The sequence below is a fragment of the Oncorhynchus mykiss genome, chromosome 4, assembly GCF_057628025.1.
Source record: "Oncorhynchus mykiss isolate SJ-2025 chromosome 4, ASM5762802v1, whole genome shotgun sequence".
Classification (NCBI taxonomy): Eukaryota; Metazoa; Chordata; class Actinopteri; order Salmoniformes; family Salmonidae; genus Oncorhynchus; species Oncorhynchus mykiss.
In genome coordinates, this window is record NC_143025.1 from 72,105,001 (window position 1) to 72,118,468 (window position 13,468).

Genomic DNA, 13,468 nt, shown 5'->3' on the forward strand with positions numbered 1-13,468 from the left:
CGGCTCTGGCGCGGGACGCGGACCCCACTTCACCATTGTCTTAGTCCGCCTTATTGTCCGCCTCCCTGGCTTACTCACCATGGCCACCCCTCTCAATGACCCCACTGGACAGAGGGGCTGCTCGGGACAGAGGGGCAGCTCGGGACAGAGGTGAAGCAGCTGCTCGGGACAGAGGGACAACTGCTCGGGACAGAGGGACAACTGCTCGGGACAGAGGGGCGATAGCAGCTCGGGACAGAGGGGCGGCAGCTGCTCGGGACAGAGGGGCGACAGCTGCTCGGGACAGAGGGACAGCTGCTCGGGACAGAGGGGCGGCAGCAGCTTGGGACAGAGGGGCGACAACTGCTCTGGACAGAGGGGCAGCTGCTCGGGCGGCCCCTGGCTGACTGACGGCACTGGCGGCCCCTGGCTTACTGGCGGCCCCTGGCTGACTGGCGGCACTGGCGGCCCCTGGCTTACTGGCGACACTGGCGGCCCCTGGCTGACTGGCGGCCAGGGCGGCACTGGCGGCCCCTGGCGGCACTGGCGGCCCCTGGCTGACTGGCGGCACTGGCGGCCCCTGGCTGACTGGCGGCACTGGCGGCCCCTGGCTGACTGGCGGCACTGGCGGCCCCTGGCTGACTGGCGGCACTGGCGGCCCCTGGCTGACTGGCGGCACTGGCGGCCCCTGGCTGACTGGCGGCACTGGCGGCCCCTGGCTGACTGGCGGCACTGGCGGCCCCTGGCTGACGGGCGGCACTGGCGGCCCCTGGCTGACGGGCGGCACTGGCGGCTCCTGGCAGACGGGCGGCGCTGGCGGCTCCGGGCAGACGGGCGGCGCTGGCGGCGCTGGGCAGACGGGCGGCGCTGGCGGCGCTGGGCAGACGGGCGGCGCTGGCGGCGCTGGGCAGACGGGAAGCTCAGCTGGCGCTGGGCAGACGGGAAGCTCAGCTGGCGCTGGGCAGACGGGAAGCTCAGCTGGCGCTGGGCAGACGGGAAGCTCAGCTGGCGCTGGGCAGACGGGAAGCTCAGCTGGCGCTGGGCAGACGGGAAGCTCCGGCAACGCTGGAGAAAAGGAAGGCCCTGGTAGCGCCGGAGAGGCGGGAGACTCCGGCAGCGGCGCCGGACAGGCGGGAGGCTCCGGCAGAGGCGCCGGACAGGCGGGAGGCTCCGGCAGAGGCGCCGGACAGGCGGGAGGCTCCGGCAGCGGCGCCGGACAGGCGGGAGGCTCCGGCAGCGGCGCCGGACAGGCGGGAGGCTCCGGCAGCGGCGCCGGACAGGCGGGAGGCTCCGGCAGCGGCGCCGGACAGGCGGGAGGCTCCGGCAGCGGCGCCGGACAGGCGGGAGGCTCCGGCAGAGGCGCCGGACAGGCGGGAGGCTCCGGCAGAGGCGCCGGACAGGCGGGAGGCTCCGGCAGCGGCGCCGGACAGGCGGGAGGCTCCGGCAGAGGCGCCGGACAGGCGGGAGGCTCCGGCAGAGGCGCCGGACAGGCGGGAGGCTCCGGCAGCGGCGCCGGACAGGCGAGAGGCTCCGGCAGAGGCGCCGGACAGGTGGGAGGCTCCGGCAGCGCTGGAGAGGAGGAAGCCCCTGTAAGGATGGGCCGGAGAGACAGCCTGGTACGGGGGGCTGCCACCGGAGGGCTGGTGCGTGGAGGTGGTGACGGATAGACCGGGCCGTGAAGGCGTACTGGAGATCTTGAGAGCAGGGCTGGCACCAACCGCCCTGGCTGGATCCTCACCCTAGCCCGGCAGATGTGGGGAGCTGGGATGTAGCGCACCGGGCTAAGCACGCGTACTGGGGACACCGTGCGCACAACTGCATAACACGGTGCCTGACCAGCACCACGCCCGCCACAGTTAGCACTGCTAGGAGCACTGTAGTGCTGAGATGGCACAGGACGTGCAAGGCTAGGGAGATGCACAGGAGGCCTGGTGCGTGAGGCTGGCACAGTCTTCACCAGACCCCTCGCACGCACCTCAGGATGAGTATGGAGAGCTGACCCCGGTGCCATTAAATCCCTGACACGCTCCGTCGGGCGAATGTCGTGCCTCATGCACCAAACCAGCAAGTCCCTCATATCACTCTCCTCCAATTTCCCCATTAACTCCTTCACAGTCTCTGCTTCGCTCACCTCCAACACCAGCTCTGGTTCTGAGCTCCTCCTTGGCTCCTCACGATAAACGGGGGGAGTTGGCTCAGGTCTGACTCCTGACTCTGCCACACTCCCCCTGTGCCCCCCCCCAAGAAATTTTTGGGGGTGACTCTCGGGCTTCCGTCCGCGCCGCCGTGCTAGTTCCTCATAATGCCGCCTCTCTGCTTTTGCTGCCTCCAGCTCGGCCTTGGGGCGGCAATATTCTCCTGGCTCTGCCCAGGGTCCTTTCCCGTCCAGTTCTTCCTCCCATGTCCATTTCTCCAGGTGGTGCAGCCTCTCCCACTGTAGCTGCTGCTGCTCCTGCTGCTGCTGCCTTTGCTGCTGCTGCTGTTGCTCCTGCTGCACCAGTCGCTTCTCCTGCTGCTGCTGTTGCTGCTGCCTCTGTTTACCACGCCGCTTGGTCCTTGGTAGGTGGGTGATTCTGTAAGGGCGTTCGTCTGTAGGAGGAAGAGAAGCGGACCAAAGCGCAGCGTGGTGGTTATTCATGTTTTAATAACTCAATACACATGAACAAACTAACAAAACCAAGAAATGTGCAAACGCAAAACAGTCCTATCCTGTGACAAACAAACACAGTGACAGGAACAATCACCCACAAACACACAGTGAAACCCAGGCTACCTAAGTATGATTCTCAATCAGAGACAACTAATGACACCTGCCTCTGATTGAGAACCATACTAGGCCGAAAACATAGAAATGCCCCAAAACATAGAAAAACAAACATAGACTGCCCACCCAACTCACGCCCTGACCATACTAAATAAATACAAAACAACAGAAATAGAGGTCAGAACGTGACACCTTTAAATTGTTTAACTTGGGTCAAACACGTTTTTTTGCCACAACTTTTGAAGTATGCTTGGGGTCATTGTCCATTTGGAAGACCCATTTGCGACCAAGCTTTAACTGATGTCTTGAGATGTTGCTTCAAAATATCCACGTAATTTTCCTCCCTCATGATGCCTTCTAATTTGTGAAGTGCACCAGTCCCTCCTGCAGCAAAGCACCCCCACAACATGATGCTGCCACCCCCGTGCTTCACAGTTGGGATGGTGTTCTTCGGCTTGCAAGCATCCCCCTCTTTCCTCCAAACATAATGATGGTCATTATGGCCAAACAGTTCTATTTCTGTTTCATCAGACGAGAGGACATTTCTCCAAAAAGTACAATCTTTGTCCCCATGTGCAGTTGGCTGTGCAGTCTGGCTTTTTTATGACTGTTTTGGAGCAGTGGCTTGCTGAGCGGTCTTTCAGGTTATGTTGATATAGGACTTGTTTTAATGTGTTTATAGATACTTTTGTACCTGTTTCCTCCAGCATCTTCACAAGGTCCTTTGCTGTTGTTATGGGATTGATTTGCACTTTTCGCACCAAAGTACATTCTCTAGGAGACAGAACGCATCTCCTTCCTGAGCGGTATGACGGCTGCGTGGTCCCATGGTGTTTATACTTGCGTACTATTGTTTGGACAGATGAACGTGGTACCTTCAGGCGTTTGGAAACTGCTCCCAAGGATGAACAAGACTTGTGGAGGTCTACAATTTTTTTTCTGAGTTCTTGGCTTTCTTTTGATTTTCCCATGATGTCAAGCAAAGAGGAACTGCGTTTGAAGGTAGGCCTTGAAGTACATCCACAGGTACACCTCCAAATTGACTCAAATTATGTCAGTTAGCATACTAGAAGCTTCTAAAGCCATAACATAATTTTCTGGAATTTTCCAAGCTCTTTAAAAAGGCACAGTCAACTTAGTGTATGTAAACTTCTGACCCACTGGAATTGTGATAGTGAGTTATAAGTGAAATAATCTGTCTGTAAACAATTGTTGGCAAAATTGCTTGTGTCATGCACAAAGTAGATGTCCTAACTGACTTGCCAAAATTATAGTTTGTTAACAGGAAATTTGTGGAGTGGTTGAAAAACGAGTTTTCATGACTCCATCCTAAGTGTATGTAAACTTCCGACTTCAACTGTATACACCAAGTCAGAAACATCTAATCTCACTGAATGCAATGCCAACAATCCAATCACGGGATGCATTTTAATATAAATTGTAGGTGTTGCCTACTTGGCTGGGTCTAAACATTTTCAAGAATATATATATATATATATATATATATATATATATATATATATATATATATATATATATATTTATAGCCCTTTACCTTTGGGTTCTCTTCGGGGATTAAGCACATTGCCATTTTACGTCATTCATCTCATGTCAGTCATCCACCAATCCCTGCAGAGTCCCTTCCAATCTGCTTCTTGTGTCCTTCAATCAGTTGGTTGGGATTGAAATTGAGCATATGGAATGTTTCCTATACACTGTACAGTACACATGTTAGGAGTGTGTATTGGAGGTGAAGTCAGGTGCAGGAGAGCAGAGTGTAGTGAACAGGCACACTTTTTATTCATTCCCGTCCAAAATGACAGCACAAAGTAACATAAAATGTGCCCAAACACGGAACATAGACAAAAAGTGATGCATGTAACAATATCCACAATTCCAAAATACACGTAACACAAACAATCTTACACAAAGACATGATGGGGAACAGAGGAATAAATACATATGGATTGGTTGGGGAATGAAAACCAGGTGTGCAGGGAACAAGACAAAACAAATGGATAGATGAAATATGGAGTGGAGATGGCTAGAAAGCCGGTGATGTCGACTGCCGAACGGCGCCCAAACAAGGAGAGGAGACGACTTCTGCGGAAGTCGTGACACACCATATATTGTTGCATATTCTTATGGAGTCTGTGAGTGTCACTAGCTTGAAATGTAGACGACTGATGGTTCAAATTCACTCTCTCTCTCTCCAAGATCGCATAGCAGTTCAGACGTCTTTTGTCCTCGTCTTGTCGTGTCCTGTATATATATATATTTACAACTTTTTTCACATACATTTTATTTTTCATCAACTCATCTTCTAAACACTCTCCTGCAACCAGCCTCACCAATTTATATTTATAAAAAAGTATTATTTACCTCAGATCTGTAATCCTCCAAGAAGCTAGCCAGAAACTCCAAGAAGCTAGCCAGAAACTAGCCAGAAGCTAGCCAGGAGCTAGCCCAGAAGCTAATCCAGAAGCTAGTTAGCTTCTTTACTGGCAAATCGTTAGTATTCAGCTAACCACGGTTTGTGGTCATCAGCTATCCTTTAGCTCGAAATTCTATCGAAAATCTATCGCCAGTTTTGTACGGCGCAGCGCGGCTCGGAACGGAACATACCGGACCAATTTTTCTCTCCATGTCCCTGGATTTCAACTGCTCTCTGGACATTCATACCCGGATCTCACAGCTAGCTAGCTGCTATCCGTGTGACAGTCGGCTTTCGTCGATTCCGGAGCAAACATCGATTGTTCCGGTGCTAGCCAGCTCCGTCAATCACTCCTGAGTTCCATTATTCACTCCTGGGCTGCAGTCACCTATCCGGACCCGTTTCACTGCCTACGCGGAGCCCCACCGGGCCTTCACAACTGGACTGCCGACGTTATCTACCTGAATGAGATCCGGCTGGCTCCTCTGTCGCGACGTTACCTGAACGCCCATCTGCGGCCCGCTAACTGTTAGCTGTCTTACCGGCTGCTATCTGAATAGACAATCGGACAATTTATTTATTTTTATTATTATTATGTTTTCTTCTCGGGCCTCTATAACTATATCTATTGTTCTTATTTTTGTTGTTGTTGTGTGATTTGGATTAATCCCCTCTACCACACGGAACCCCACTAATCTACTGACCGAACGCAAGAGGTGGCTAACAACAGACTCCATCCTATGCTAGCTTGCTACCGGTTGGCCTGGCTAGCTGTCTAAATCGCCGTGACCCTCAACCAACCTCTCCACTCACTGGACCCTTTTGATCACTCGACTAAGCATGCCTCTCCTTAATGTCAATATGTCTTGTCCATTGCTGTTCTGGTTAGTGTTTATTGGCTTATTTCACTGTAGAGCCTCTAGTCCTGCTCACTATACCTTATCCAACCTATTAGTTCCACCACCCACACATGCAATGACATCTCCTGGTCTCAATGATGTTTCTAGAGACAATATCTCTCTCTTCATCACTCAATACCTAGGTTTACCTCCACTGTATTCACATCCTACCTTACCTTTGTCTGTACATTATACCTTGATGCTATTTTATCGCCCCCAGAAACCTCCTTTTACTCTCTGTTCCAGACGTTCTAGACGACCAATTCTTATTGCTTTTAGCCGCACCCTTATTCTACTCCTCCTATGTTCCTCTGGCGATGTAGAGGTGAATCCAGGCCCTGCAGTGCCTAGCTCCACTCCTATTCCCCAGGCGCTCTCTTTTGACGACTTCTGTAACCGTAATAGCCTTGGTTTCATGCATGTTAACATTAGAAGCCTCCTCCCTAAGTTTGTTCTTTTCACTGCTTTAGCACACTCTGCCAACCCGGATGTTCTAGCTGTGTCTGAATCCTGGCTTAGGAAGACCACCAAAAATTCTGACATTTTAATTCCAAACTACAACATTTTCAGACAAGATAGAACTGCCAAAGGGGGCGGTGTTGCAATCTACTGCAAAGATAGCCTGCAGAGTTCTGTCCTACTATCCAGGTCTGTACCCAAACAATTTGAACTTCTACTTTTAAAAATCCACCTCTCTAAAAACAAGTCTCTCACTGTTGCCGCCTGCTATAGACCACCCTCTGCCCCCAGCTGTGCTCTGGACACCATATGTGAACTGATTGCCCCCCATCTATCTTCAGAGCTCGTGCTGCTAGGCGACCTAAACTGGAACATGCTTAACACCCCAGCCATCCTACAATCTAAACTTGATGCCCTCAATCTCACACAAATTATCAATGAACCTACCAGGTACCTCCCCAAAGCCTTAAACACGGGCACCCTCATAGATATCATCCTAACCAACTTCCCCTCTAAATACACCTCTGCTGTCTTCAACCAAGATCTCAGCGATCACTGCCTCATTGCCTGCATCCGTAATGGGTCAGCGGTCAAACGACCTCCTCTCATCACTGTAAAACGCTCCCTGAAACACTTCAGCGAGCAGGCCTTTCTAATCGACCTGGCCGGGGTATCCTGGAAGGATATTGACCTCATCCCGTCAGTAGAGGATGCCTGGATATTTTTTTTTAAATGCCTTCCTAACCATCTTAAATAAACATGCCCCATTCAAGAAATTTAGAACCAGGAACAGATATAGCCCTTGGTTCTCCCCAGACCTGACTGCCCTTAACCAACACAAAAACATCCTATGGCGTTCTGCATTAGCATCGAACAGCCCCCGTGATATGCAGCTGTTCAGGGAAGCTAGAAACCATTATACACAGGCAGTTAGAAAAGCCAAGGCTAGCTTTTTCAAGCAGAAATTTGCTTCTTGTAACACTAACTCAAAAAAGTTCTGGGACACTGTAAAGTCCATGGAGAATAAGAACACCTCCTCCCAGCTGCCCACTGCACTGAAGATAGGAAACACTGTCACCACTGATAAATCCACCATAATTGAACATTTCAATAAGCATTTTTCTACTGCTGGCCATGCTTTCCACCTGGCTACTCCTACCCCTGTCAACAGCACTGCACCCCCAACAGCAACTCGCCCAAGCCTTCCCCATTTCTCCTTCTCCCAAATCCATTCAACTGATGTTCTGAAAGAGCTGCAAAATCTGGACCCCTACAAATCAGCCGGGCTAGACAATCTGGACCCTTTCTTTCTAAAATTATCTGCCGAAATTGTTGCCACCCCTATTACTAGCCTGTTCAACCTCTCTTTCGTGTCGTCTGAGATTCCCAAAGATTGGAAAGCAGCTGCGGTCATCCCCCTCTTCAAAGGGGGGAACACTCTTGACCCAAACTGCTACAGACCTATATCTATCCTACCATGCCTTTCTAAGGTCTTCGAAAGCCAAGTCAACAAACAGATTACCGACCATTTTGAATCTCACCATACCTTCTCTGCTATGCAATCTGGTTTCAGAGCTGGTCATGGGTGCACCTCAGCCACGCTCAAGGTCCTAAACGATATCTTAACCGCCATCGATAAGAAACATTACTGTGCAGCCGTATTCATTGATCTGGCCAAGGCTTTCGACTCTGTCAATCACCACATCCTCATCGGCAGACTCAACAGCCTTGGTTTCTCAAATGATTGCCTCGCCTGGTTCACCAACTACTTCTCTGATAGAGTTCAGTGTGTCAAATCGGAGGGTCTGTTGTCCGGACCTCTGGCAGTCTCTATGGGGGTGCCACAGGGTTCAATTCTTGGACCGACTCTCTTCTCTGTATACATCAATGAGGTCGCTCTTGCTGCTGGTAAGTCTCTGATCCACCTCTACGCAGACGACACCATTCTGTATACTTCCGGCCCTTCTTTGGACACTGTGTTAACAACCCTCCAGGCAAGCTTCAATGCCACACAACTCTCCTTCCGTGGCCTCCAATTGCTCTTAAATACAAGTAAAACTAAATGCATGCTCTTCAACCGATCGCTACCTGCACCTACCCGCCTGTCCAACATCACTACTCTGGACGGCTCTGACTTAGAATACGTGGACAACTACAAATACTTAGGTGTCTGGTTAGACTGTAAACTCTCCTTCCAGACCCATATCAAACATCTCCAATCCAAAGTTAAATCTAGAATTGGCTTCCTATTTCGCAACAAAGCATCCTTCACTCATGCTGCCAAACATACCCTTGTAAAACTGACCATCCTACCAATCCTCGACTTTGGCGATGTAATTTACAAAATAGCCTCCAATACCCTACTCAACAAATTGGATGCAGTCTATCACAGTGCAATCCGTTTTGTCACCAAAGCCCCATATACTACCCACCATTGCGACCTGTACGCTCTCGTTGGCTGGCCCTCGCTTCATACTCGTCGCCAAACCCACTGGCTCCATGTCATCTACAAGACCCTGCTAGGTAAAGTTCCCCCTTATCTCAGCTCGCTGGTCACCATAGCATCTCCCACCTGTAGCACACGCTCCAGCAGGTATATCTCTCTAGTCACCCCCAAAACCAATTCTTTCTTTGGCCGCCTCTCTTTCCAGTTCTCTGCTGCCAATGACTGGAACGAACTACAAAAATCTCTGGAAACTGGAAACACTTATCTCCCTCACTAGCTTTAAGCACCAACTGTCAGAGCAGCTCACAGATTACTGCACCTGTACATAGCCCACCTATAATTTAGCACTATCAACTACCTCTTTCCCAACTGTATTTAATTTATTTATTTATTTTGCTCCTTTGCACCCCATTATTTTTATTTCTACTTTGCACATTCTTCCATTGCAAAACTACCATTCCAGTGTTTTACTTGCTATATTGTATTTACCTTGCCACCAAGGCCTTTTTTGCCTTTACCTCCCTTCTCACCTCATTTGCTCACATTGTATATAGACTTGTTTATACTTTATTATTGACTGTATGTTTGTTTTACTCCATGTGTAACTCTGTGTTGTTGTATCTGTCGAACTGCTTTGCTTTATCTTGGCCAGGTCGCAATTGTAAATGAGAACTTGTTCTCAACTTGCCTACCTGGTTAAATAAAGGTCAAATAAATAAAATAAAAAATAAGTGAGTCGTAACTTTATTACAGATGTGTAACTTTATGACACAAAAATGTGCATTCACATCTCATTGACGTTTCAGTTACAAGAACTTCATAAGCGAGATACATTTCTACACACATGTTGCGATTCTCTTTCATTAATCCAATTGGTTTGTTACCAATTTGCAACAAAACAGGTTGCAAAATCTGAAAAATATTTCCATTGTTGCAGATGTCTGAACAAAATCCACTGCCAAAGTAAAAGTAATCAGGTGCTGGAGTTAAGGAAACACAAGTACATTTAATGAGAATAGGTGAGAAGCATAGAGAGATAGGCTGCTGACATACTGACATAATGATGAACCTGTAATTGCATTCTCTGTGTGTCCTGTGAATGCATCTCATCTCCCTATAATACAGTGGGGAGAACAAGTATTTGAGACACTGCCGATTTTGCAGGTTTTCCTACTTACAAAGCATGTAGAGGTCTGTAATTTTTATCATAGGTACACTTCAACTGTGAGAGACGGAATCTAAAACAAAAATCCAGAATATCACATTGTATGATTTTTAAGTAATTCATCTGCATTTTATTGCATGACATAAGTATTTGATCACCTACCAACCAGTAAGAATTCCGTCTCTCACAGACCTGTTCGTTTTTCTTTAAGAAGCCCTCCTGTTCTCTACTCATTACCTGTATTAACTGCACCTGTTTGAACTCATTACCTGTATAAAAGACACCTGTCCACACACTCAATCAAACAGACTCCAACCTCTCCACAATGGCCAAGACCAGAGAGCTGTGTAAGGACATCAGGTATAAAATTGTAGACCTGCACAAGGCTGGGATGGGCTACAGGACAATAGGCAAGCTGCTTGGTGAGAAGGCAACAACTGTTGGCGCAATTATTAGAAAATGGAAGAAGTTCAAGGTGACGGTCAATCACCCTCGTTCTGGGGCTCCATGCAAGATCTCACCAATGATCATGAGGAAGGTGAGGGATCAGCCCAGAACTACATGGCAGGACCTGGTCAATGACCTGAAGAGAGCTAGGACCACAGTCTCAAAGAAAACCATCATGCATTAAAATCCTGCAGCACACGCAAGGTCCCCCTGCTCAAGCAAGCGCATGTCCAGGCCCGTCTGAAGTTTGCCAATGACCATCAGTATGATCCAGAGGAGGAATGGGAGAAGATCATGTGGTCTGATGAGACAAAAATAGAGCTTTTTGGTCTAAACTCCACTCGCCGTGTTTGGAGGAAGAAGAAGGATGAAGAAGAAGAACACCATCCCAACCGTGAAGCATGGAGGTGGAAGCTTCATTCTTTGGGGATGTTTTTCTGCAAAGGGGAAAGGACGACTGCACTGTATTGAGGGGAGGATGGATGGGGCCATGTATCGCAAGATCTTGGCCAACAACCTCCTTCCCTCAGTAAGAGCATTGAAGATGGGTCGTGGATGGGTCTTCCAGCATGACAACGATCCAAAACACACAGCCAGGGCAACTAAGGAGTGGCTCCGTAAGAAGCATCTCAAGGTCCTGGAGTGGCCTAGCCAGTCTCCAGACCCGAACCCAATAGAACATCTTTGGAGGGAGCTGAAAGTCCGTATTGCCCAGCGACAGCCCCGAAACCTGAAGGATCTGGAGAAGGCCTGTATGGAGGAGTGGGCCAAAATCCCTGCTGCAGTGTGTGCAAACCTGGTCAAGAACTACAGGAAACTTATGATCTCTGTAATTGCAAACAAAGGTTTCTGTGTCAAATATTAAGCTCTGCTTTTCTGATGTATCAAATACTTATCATGCAATAAAATGCAAATGAATTACTTAAAAATCATACAATGTGATTTTCTGGATTTTTGTGTCTCTCACAGTTGAAGTGTACCTATGATAAAAATTACAGACCTCTACATGCTTTGTAAGTAGGAAAACCTGCAAAATCGGCAGTGTATCAAATACTTGTTCTCCCCACTGTATATATGCTGACTATTCTTAACCCGAAGTCCCCGCACGCACGCACACACACACACAAACCCTTTCCAAGTCCCTGAGCACACATCAGTACGCTGAGGTCAACATTAAAACATGCAACAGCATCATTACGTGTCCTGCACAATCATCTCCCTATAGTACGGTAGCGTCTTGAAGTCCCATGCAGACGATGCAGAATGGAAGGGGAAGTGCTCAATGTTGCAGGTTGAAATTAAAATTAAAGACGGAAAAGAGATGCAGTTCTCCCCTCCTCTCTCCTGGTGTCATCCTTGTTATTCGTTCTGACTAACAATCCGCTTTCTTTTTTATTAGTCTTTTAGAGACCATATCAAGAAGTTCCACTGTTAGCTGTGTTGAATCAAATATGATCACTTTATAGTTTGATAATGCTGTGATTGTGCAGTGGTCTGGTCTTTCTCTCTCACACTTACTCACCCTCAATCCATCTATCCCTCTCTCTCTCTATGTCTTCCTGTGGGACTGTTAGCTCATCCACTAGATTGAAGGGATTTAGTGACTCAACTGTGAGAGTCGGCTTGATTCTGTTCTGATAACTTGCTTTCCTTGATGTCCTTACGCCCTTGCAGATCTGAGAGAATACTTGCCATCATTTTCCTCCCTGAATGAAATTCATTTTTATATATCGGTTGAGAACACATTCTCATTTACAACAATGACTTGTAGCCAGCCATACTAGTCCTTTCAGACATTCTAGGGTCAGAAAGGCTCAGAAAATGTTGTTACCATCACACTGGAATCCAACCTTAGTAGCCATCTTTACACTCAGCATGACAAATTGAGTGTGCTATGTAATGACCATACAGCGTTCCGTGCGAACAGAGCTGACCAGATGACAGTGACCGTTCAACCATGCAAGCGAGTGTTTGACGGTATCATAGGTGACCACGCTGAACACGTTGATTGAGCACGGTTGTGGTTATCGTGCATCGATTTCCATAGATAGCTCCACGCTACAAACCTTCTGCTGAGTGAGTGTGTGTGTGTGTGTGTGTGTGTGTGTGTGTGTGTGTGTGTGTGTGTGTGTGTGTGTGTGTGTGTGTGTGTGTGTGTGTGAGAGAGAGAGAATGAGTGAGTATCTTTCTGCCTGTGTATCAGGCCACATAGATGAGGAAGCTGCCACCCCCATAGTGAGGATTATACAGAACGACTTTAGTTCACTTCAAAGCTCACCCTCGGGCCACCCTTGGTGTGTCCTTTAAAGTGTTACTGTACAGTATACATCATTTCATTTATAGCCTACTATAGAATGAAACCATCATAATTGACAAATGTCTCAGACCAGACAAACCCATGAGAACCTGTCTGACTGGAACTACTTCACCCTGACCTTCCCCATATAAAAAGAGTGGTATGACATACAGTAATGAAATAACATTAAACATTTCAGGAATGAGTTATTCCAAGACAAAGTGACGCTCCTCTTCTCCCTGTAGGCACCCCAGCCTGGCTACCTCACCTCTAGGGACCATCAACAGGCCCAGGGGCCCTACCAGAGCCCAGCTCAAAGGACCTACAGCGGGGACGTCCTGGACAGACACCCAGGGGTGTTCCACAGGGTCGGCCAGCAACCTTTCACCCCCAGGACCCACAGGAACCAGCATGACTCCTTCCTGTCTCAGTATCGCTACTACACCCCACCGACAGGCCAGAAGAAGGGACAGACTGAGAGGTGATGCTAACTGCTTTTAGGAGACCATTGCTGCTGTAAAATATAAATGTACATAAGCCATGATTATAAAAGAGAACAAGCATATGCCTTACACCTCT

General features: G+C 48.8%; 1 protein-coding gene across 1 annotated transcript in view; it reads left to right on the forward strand.

Annotated features, from left to right (window-relative positions):
- LOC110522347 (spermatogenesis-associated protein 7) overlaps positions 1 to 13,468 on the forward strand; it is a 42,829-nt gene that overhangs the window by 1,122 nt on the left and 28,239 nt on the right. The window contains exon 2 of the mRNA XM_036975933.2: positions 13,135 to 13,370. Within this exon, the coding sequence (XP_036831828.2) occupies positions 13,135 to 13,370 (236 nt within the window). The remainder of the gene's footprint in view (positions 1 to 13,134; positions 13,371 to 13,468) is intronic.